This window comes from Stegostoma tigrinum, chromosome 5, assembly GCF_030684315.1.
Source record: "Stegostoma tigrinum isolate sSteTig4 chromosome 5, sSteTig4.hap1, whole genome shotgun sequence".
NCBI classification, from domain to species: Eukaryota; Metazoa; Chordata; class Chondrichthyes; order Orectolobiformes; family Stegostomatidae; genus Stegostoma; species Stegostoma tigrinum.
The window spans coordinates 59511952-59520615 of record NC_081358.1 but is presented as its reverse complement, the minus strand read 5'-3'; the positions used below and the strand labels follow the sequence as shown (position 1 = coordinate 59520615).

General features: G+C 40.2%; 1 protein-coding gene across 12 annotated transcripts in view; it reads left to right on the top strand.

Moving 5' to 3' along the window:
* The first annotated feature begins 278 nt into the window (after positions 1–278).
* fbxo15 (F-box protein 15) overlaps positions 279–8664 on the top strand; it is a 344940-nt gene continuing 336554 nt past the window's right edge. For 11 of the 12 annotated variants that reach the window (XR_009445754.1, XR_009445755.1, XR_009445756.1 and 8 more), the window contains exons 1-4: positions 279–537; positions 1199–1300; positions 4985–5089; positions 5796–6038. Coding sequence is in view for 9 of the 12 variants with exons in the window: in XM_059646017.1 (XP_059502000.1) it covers positions 485–537; positions 1199–1300; positions 4985–5089; positions 5796–6038 (503 nt within the window). In the remaining 3 variants the exon portion in view is untranslated. The remainder of the gene's footprint in view (positions 538–1198; positions 1301–4984; positions 5090–5795; positions 6039–8664) is intronic. The other variant, XM_059646013.1, reaches the window with a different exon arrangement.

Sequence of the window (8664 nt, the reverse complement as noted above, 5' to 3'; positions counted from 1 at the left end):
TGACGACATTCTTCTAGATTTCCCTCCACGTGTTATTTCGTTTACCCTGTAACATTGCGCTCACTATGTGCGCGGCACAGCCTGAAAATTCTGTGAGGTCACAATAACAAAAGGAGAACCGTTTGAGAAAGCACCTCTCTCAAACAAGCTCACGAGGGTGGACCTTTAAGTGGGCAAGCTTCGGGAAGCCCTCCATGCTAACTCCCGCCCCTCGGTTACTATTGGCTGTCTAGTGATTGCCGTGCGCTCATTAGTAGAGGCGTTCGTCAATTGTTGGTAACACTGTTTCTCGGTGGTTTGGGTGCTGATCGTCGATGTTCTATCTCGTTCCCAGTCTTGGGCGAAGGGGAGTCTCAGAGGCCCTCACTCTTTTCAAACGTTTTGTGTATCGACACTGAACAACCTGTTGGTCGATTGTATTTTCTTATTTTGTTCAAAAGTCTCTGTAATCCCCGTATCGGCACCACGCATTTTGCTGGCTTCCATGGCAACTGGTGGTGGTTGGAGCCAACGGCCCAAGCAGTGCACCGCAGTTAGGTGAGGTCTCTGGAGGAGGGTAATAGCAGCCACGGTACAGCCCAGACTGTGTTGTATGACGATGACTACAACGATACTGTCTAACGCACGATTCACAGCCAGGCTGTAACAGTGTAATCCACCTCATAATTCACAATCAATACATTTTGCAGTCAAATCTCCAAATATGCTACCTCGCCCAGTATGTAAGCAGAGCTTCCCTTACACCATTTATTGACTTTTGCGCTGTTAGCTGCAATATTGCAGGTGCATTAGCATCCACGATATTTTATTAGCAGAGGAAAAAATAATTAAGTTATAGACCTCATGAAATTTTGTTGTGCAATATTTTTCGGCCATTGTGCATTTCCGCCATTTGCTGATGCAATGCGTTTTCAGCGTTTGCAGTGGTACCGTCGCAAGTTGTGTTCAGGCTGTGAACAATTGTTCGATGCTCTTTAGCTTCTTAGCCATTCAAAAGTGTATTAAAAAGCACAATCGTGGTGAAAATTTAACTTGCTGCAAAGATACTGAATTCACTTTCAGACTTTCGCAAAATAGTATATATTTCTTGATTGTGGTGATTTAAGTGCTGCTGCATATTCGAATTCTAAGGACAATATTTTTGAGGGAACAATTATTTTTCACACTTTGTTAAATTACTTATTGCTGCCTGTTTCAGTTTTGGATATAAATGGAATTCGAGTCTGCCCTCCAGGACCATCCATTTAGGTCGAGCTGAAGGTTGTAAATTGAGATCTGCAAATCTGATCACCATTGAGGGGTTAGTAAGACCAGTAGTAACATTAAGTTCTTGCAAAGTTTCTCTTTTCTCTCCAATATGTTTGAGTTCTAAAATGTATTGGTTTTCATTAATGCTTTAATCCACTTAGGTGAAATTACTAGGTGATTTTTTTTTCCCCCCTACAATTGATTGAGGTGTTCTGGGATAATGGTTTTGAGGCTTTCCTATATTCATTTATTGTGTATGGTCTAGCAAAAGTGAGTATAAATAATTGGTGTGAAAACTTTTGTTTTTATTAGTGTGCATTGTTTTTTGTTCTAACTGATTAAGAGTTTAGGCGATGTAAAGATGCCCATTTTGTACCTGCATTGTCTAAATTATAATTACACAAGATGTGAAGTATCTTCCTTATTATACTTTGAACAGCCTCCCTCAATCAACTTTTGAAAGTTCTGGTCTCATACCATCAAAGTTGGCCTTGATATAATTTAACACTTTAACTTGTGGACCAGACCTATTCTTTTCCAAAACTATTTTAAAACCAGTAAAATTACGGCCACTGATCCCAAAATGCTCCTCCAGTAACACCTGAGTCGCTTGCCCTGCCTTATTTCCCAAGGAGGTTGAGTTTTGCACCGTCTGCATATTGATTGAAAGTTTTCTTGAGGTGACTTAACAAATTCCTCACCATCAACACAATGGCGGTCCCGGTCTATGAGTGGAAAATTAAAATCTGCTACTTGTACAACTGCTTTATTCTGACAGGTAGCTGAGATCTCTCTACATACTTGCTCCTCAATTTCTGGCTGACTATTAGGGACCTATTGTACAATGCCATCGGTGATCACCCCCTTCTTATTTCTCAGTTGACCAATATAGCCTTATTGGATGATCCTGCAGGAACATCCTAAGCACCGCTGTGGTGTTTTCCATAATTGAAAATGCCACTCCCCATCTCTTGCCCCCCCCCCCCCCCCCCCCCCCCCATCTATCCTTGCTACAGGTTCTGTACCCCTGAACATTGAGCTGCCAGTCCTGTCCCTCCCTCAGCTATGTTTCTGTAATAGCGGTGATATCCCAGTCTCCTGTTACAGTACATGCCCTGAGTTCATCTGCTTTAGGCTGCTAGCAATTTGGATTTTTGGCCAGGACAAGTATGCTGGACTTAAGAGTTGGGTTGGCAGCATGGGAAGAACCTTAAGAAGCTGTCCTGTTTCTCAGGTAGCTTGGACTCTGTTCACAAAGTTCAAAAATAAAAATACAAGACCTCTGTCCTGCTTGCACTCCCTTACAACTACATCAATGTTCTGTCATGTTAACATATGCCCTTGTAACTATGAATCATCTATGCCTGTGTACTGCAAGCACCTCACTAAGGCTTCTTCCGGACCTGTTAATTCTATCACTTAGAAAGTCAAGGGTAGTGGAAATAACACTACCTGCAAGTTCCTTTCCAAACCTGACTATATCACGGTTTCCTTGGTGTTACAGGATCAAACTCCTGAAACTCACTCCCTAAGTGCACTGTAGGTGTTCATACCCCCAAAAGTTGTAGCTGTTCAAGAAGGCAAATCACCAGTTTTTCTAGTGCCATTAGAATGGGCTGCATCCCATGAACAAATAAAAAAAACCATAAGTATTCATGTATGTAAAATAACAATGCAATTCAGTTAATATTTTATATTTCAGACTATGCTGTTGAGAAAAGCCATGTCATCCATAAACACATACTCAACCTGTCTTGACAGGTCTTTCTAGGTGGGCCAGTTTGAAGGGTTTATGCATGATTTATGCAGTTTTTCCAGAAGTTAACAGTCCCAAAGCGTTGACCCCTGTGCTCAAAAGATAGTGGATACCTCCCAGCCCCAAGTTTCCTGGTACCATGTGGATATCAATTCTCTGTGAAATACAATGGCCAGAGACATACCAGTATTGGGTCTAAATTCTGCAGTCTGGTTTCCACAATCAAGGAATTCTTAAGTCCTGTTTCACTTGAGTCAGTTGGTCATTTAAGTGGCTCTGGGAACAATGCAAGTATGAAATATGGACTGTCCTGTGCCTGTCTTTTGGAAAATGGAAAAGCAGTGCTTGTCAAAAGAGCTTGTTTGTGTTCTGTTTTTTTCGTATTTTCAATATGGTGGAGATGCTGTCTGTCTTGACTAATATCAGGGCCGTAGAATTCATGGAACAGTTCTGAAGTGAATGGAGTGACAGCAACATCTGATATATTAGTTATAAAAGCAAGAAAGTTAGGCTGAACCCCTCAAGTTTTGAATAAAACCCAACTAGAGAAATCTGCCTGTTTCTGGTCACCACCTTTTTGGGAAGGGTATCGGTCCTTGAGAAGATGCTTTGAAACATACTGGAATTGTTCCAGGAATGAGGTAACTGTAGCCACAAAGCTCGGTTAAGGAAGTTAGGGTCATTCTCTTTTGAGCAAAGACGTTTGAAGGGAGATTAGACAGTAGTGTACGAGGTGAAGGCAGATTTAGATAAGCCAGTGGAAGAAAGTGTTCTGATTAACCGATGTTGCAGTGACTAGGGGACATGGATTTAAAATTTTGTCAAGAGGCGCAGGGGAAAAGGAAGTGAGAAGGAAGTTTTGTAAAGTTAGTAATAATAGTTTGTAACGACTTGTTCACAAGGTAGTGGGAATCATTGATTTTAAAAGGAGATGGGATTGCTATGAAGAAAATAGACTTGCAGGGCTCAGAGATAGTGGAGGATTGGAGCTCTCTGGCTTTCTCATTGTGCTGGCATGGGTTCATTTGAGCTGAAAGGCTTCCTGTAGTGTAAATGATACTATTTTATGAATGTGTCACGCATGCAAGTATGATGCTTTAGTTCTAATTTTTTTCCCCCATTTTTCTTGATGTTTGTTGAGTCAGTGATGCTTCATTACCTGTCAACCAGCTTGCATTGTTCTTACTGTATTTAAAATAAAGTTCCGGCTGATGAGTCTAGAACTGAGTCCTCATGCATAACAATGGATTCAAGAACATAAGTAGAAGTAAGATTAGGTTATCTGATCCCTCAAACCATCTTTGTCATTTAATCTGATTTGTACTAATTTCTTTAACCTCAACTTGCCTAAATGATCACTTTTAGAACAGATGAAGTGAAATGTTCTAGTTGAGATATGAGAATCCTTGGATTCTTCTACCCGAGAGTTGTGGGTACTTAGTCTGCTTACACCTGATAACCTTTTGGACAATAAACTTATCATGGCATATGGGGATTAGGTGAGGAAGTGGAGTTGATGCAGAGGTTCAGACATAATCTTAGTGATTGCCAGAGTATGTGTTGTGAGAGCTTTGTCTGTTTTAGCTGTGATCAGACTTGTTTCAAAACACCTTACAAATGATTGCCTGGTGTATAAAGCTTAAGTATTGCTAAAAGGGGTGCAAAGACAAAGCAGTTCATTTTGCAGATTTGGAATTATAGTGAATATCTTTTTTAAAAAAGCAAGTTAAAGCATTTTGAATCCTATCTGCAATATGGTGAGAAAATAAACTCATGAATATCTCCAATATTTTTGTCAATTTTTAAATTCTCATTAGAAACATAGGTTGTTTCTTTTTACAATGCTAACGGAGGATTTTTTGTTTACTCTGCCTTTAAATGTTATTTTGTATATTCTTTTTCATCCGAATAAGTCTCTATTGGATTTTCCTAAATAATTCATGCCATTCTACAACATAACAATATGAAAATTACTTCTAGCTTACCATGGGAAGTTCTACTGCAAATCTTTTCCTACTTGGATATATCATCTTTGCTGTGTACAGGCTGTGTCAGCAAGTCCTTCTACCAGATAGCTAATGACAAGTAAGTGAACTAACTAAGTATTTTCTGCTGATTTAAGATTCTTGAAGCATTGTTTAGTCCGATTGGAGCAAACATTTAATTTAAATACAAAATCGTATATCGTACATTTTAAGCAGACTGCAGTACTGAAGTTCATCAGTTTATTTAAGCTAAATCTGAGGTATAATTTATTTTGGAGTTAGTGCTATTAAGAGGCTCAGAAATCAAGGGCATTATTTGCGTGTTGATTTTTTTGGTCTGTATTGCATACAGATAAACGTGGTTTGAGTGTTGAAGGGGCGACTGTGGAGGCAGAAAATGTAGAGGAAAGCCTAGAATGACACAGGGATGTTGGGAAAAGTACTAAAATTGACTCTTCGATTTTATTTTTTATAAAGGAAGAATTATGTCTGTTTGTTAGCATAGTAAATTGAGCCCTGAAATTACATCACTGGGCACTCTGAAGTTTTATTTTCATTGTAAATCCTCTTTGCTTGTTAATGTAAACAGACCAATGTCTCTGAGGCAGCAGAAAGTGTTTTATGAATATCATTCAAGCTTTTATATAGGAACAGCTCGGTGTAATTTTGAGGTCATTATGCCTTATTTTGCCGTATTCATTTCCAAATATTAGTTAAACTGAATTGACGTATTTAAAAACCTGCCTTTTAAAATATGAAAGAGGAATAATAAATATACATTGTTTTACATTTGTATCTTTTTCTAGTTTAATTTGGCACAGAATCTACTGCAGGTATTTCACATATAAGCGAAAGGCCTGGAAGCCCAAGGGTGTAGACATAGCTACTGAGAAACTAAGCAGAATTTCAATACAGGACTATCCCACAGGATTCTGGAAAAAAGAGTATATATGCAAATATGCAGGCCTGGGCACAAGAGGAGTGGGGCAGTTATTGAAACCCATCAATCGTTATACAGGATTGCCATCAAAGTACCAAGAAGCTGTGAAGTAAGAACTTTCTTTTCAATTTTTTGAGGAGACTTGGAAGTACACGTAAAGGGGCAATGAATTTAGTAATATTTGATCTTGAAAACATGGAGTTTACCAATTATCATTCTGATATGGTATTTATTTGCAGATTTCTTTGAATAAAAAATAATTTTATGAATGGGATGTGAATTAATTCTGTATTGATCCCTTGAGTGCTACAAACATTAAAGACATGTCTTTTAATATGTGAATCCCTACTCAGATGTACACTTTAATTTTGAGTCAAATTTGAATTGATTATGGTCATTCTAACTGTAGAAGGTCTCAAAATGCAAGCATCCGTATTGTTATAAAACAAACAAAAAGCTCTGGAGTTGGAGAAGCATTAGACAATAAAATATTCAACAGGACTGGTAGCATCTTTGGAGAAAAACTGCGTTAACATTTCAGGGCAGTGAACTTTCAAGAGCTTGTTTCTCTCAACATGGAGCCAAGCCTGCCGAATATTTTCATTACTTTATATTTCTGTTTAATCTGAAGATATAATATCTGGTTCCTCTAGTCTGCTGTTTGTTACCAGCTCTCTCAACAGGAGTAGGACATTCAAGCATTCACAACATCTTTACAAATCCTGTCTTGTCAAACTTATTGTTTGATGCTGATTTATGAATAGAAACAGTAAACTATTCAGTCCCTTAAGTATGCTCCACTATTTTAGATGATGCTTTTTATCCACCTCAATGTGGGAATAGGGCATTATCCCCATATTGGCTGATGTCATTCGTGACTAGAAATCTATCAATCTGTCTTGAACTGAAATAACTCTACGGAAGCCAGAGTCCTGGCATCATGTCACCCTTTATCTACATGAGGAGAGTCCTTGACACTGATTCAGCTGCCTCAGAGCCACCTCTGAGTGAATAGAGCCCCTGATGGGCCTTTTTTTTGTCTCCTGTTTATATCTTTTTCTTTAAAACCTGACACTACAGCAGTAGTGCTTACTTTCGCCACAGCACCCATGTTTTGTGTGCATGTAAGTGCAGGGACTCAGTGAAAACACCAGGTGCAAAACAATTTTATTCGACACTTCCAGCGGGGGGGGGAAAAAACATCAATGGTGGCTAGGGAGCCAGTACCAAGCAAAGCCATGTAAAAGCAATGCTTATGTTAAGTTGTGAGAGCATGGAATGCGTTGCCAGCAGCAGTTGTGGAAGCAAGGTCATTGGGGTCATTTAAGAGACTGCTGGACATGTATATGGTCACAGAAATTTGAGGGTGCATACATGAGGATCAATGGTCGGCACAACATTGTGGGCTGAAGGGCCTGTTCTGTGCTGTACTGTTCTATGTTCTATGTTCTAAAACAAGTGGGCGGGGGGAGGGTAGACATCAAATCAAAATAAAACTGGAGGGGGAAATAAAGCACCCCATCCCCCACAGTGCCAACCTTTCTATAAATGCATTAAAAGCATTGGGGAACACTGCTTCCTCTTCAGGAACACCCGGGCTTGAACATAGCTGTTGGAAGATGGGCAGACAGTCAGCTGAAATAACCCCCTCTGTGACCCACTGCCTGGACCGGTTTATGGCCAGCCTGGCTGACACTTGTTATCTATCAGCGAGGGCTTCTTAATCGGACTCATTCTGGGGTCCACTTGCTGACTCCATTATAATCACTATATCCCTTCCCCTCTGAGTCCTAGGACATAGCTCCTTGCAACTCTTTCTGGGGTGCTTTAGCACAGAGCCAGGTTCTTCAAATTCTGCCTCTGATACAGGTGGTGTGAAATGCACAGTAGCACTAGTGCCCTGATCACTTTGGAAGAAATTAATTGTCTTCAGGTGGCAAAGATGCTTATGCAGCAACATCTGCCATGCCCATCAGATTTAAACTGGTGTGGCGTCTTTTCCCCATCATTGACTTTAGGCGCTATCCCTGTAGTTGCATCATGTGTGGTGCTATAATCAAATAGGGACAGTGTCAGTTTGGTAGCTACCGAAGCTGTTGGCTATTTCTTTAAGCCTGCCTTCACTGTTTTGACTGTTTCTGTCAGATCATTAGATGACTGGTTGGGAGCTGACCTTGTATGTTGAATACCATTCAATTTCAGGAAATCATCACATTCGCTGCTGGCTTGTTATGTGACCAACGCTTTCAGAAACCCATTTATTGCAAAGGATTAGTGCAGTTTTTCTATCGTGGTCACCGTGTTTGACAAATTAAGTCAATGCATATCTAGCCACTTTCAATGGATGTCCAGTGACTAAGAACATTGAGTCCATGAAAAGACCTGCATAGTCGACATGTAACCAAGCCCATGGTTTGACCTGTCACTGCCAAAAATGTGGCGGTGCTGCTGGCAGTAATGCTTATCTTTGGCACTCTGTGCACTGCCCTACTAATGCAGCTATGTCTGCACCCAATGGCCACCAGACATAATTGTGCCAACATTTGTTTTGGAAGTTCCTGCATCACCCTGGTAGGGTTCAGCCAATGTCGGAACCAACCTTTGTTTGGGACAATCGCTCTTGCTCCCAGTAATAAAATGCCAACTTCTACTGTGATCTGATCTCTCTGGGTCCAAAAAAGGGTTTTAATTCTGTTTGTGACAGCCCTTTGGTTTTCTCCATCACCACCAGTTTC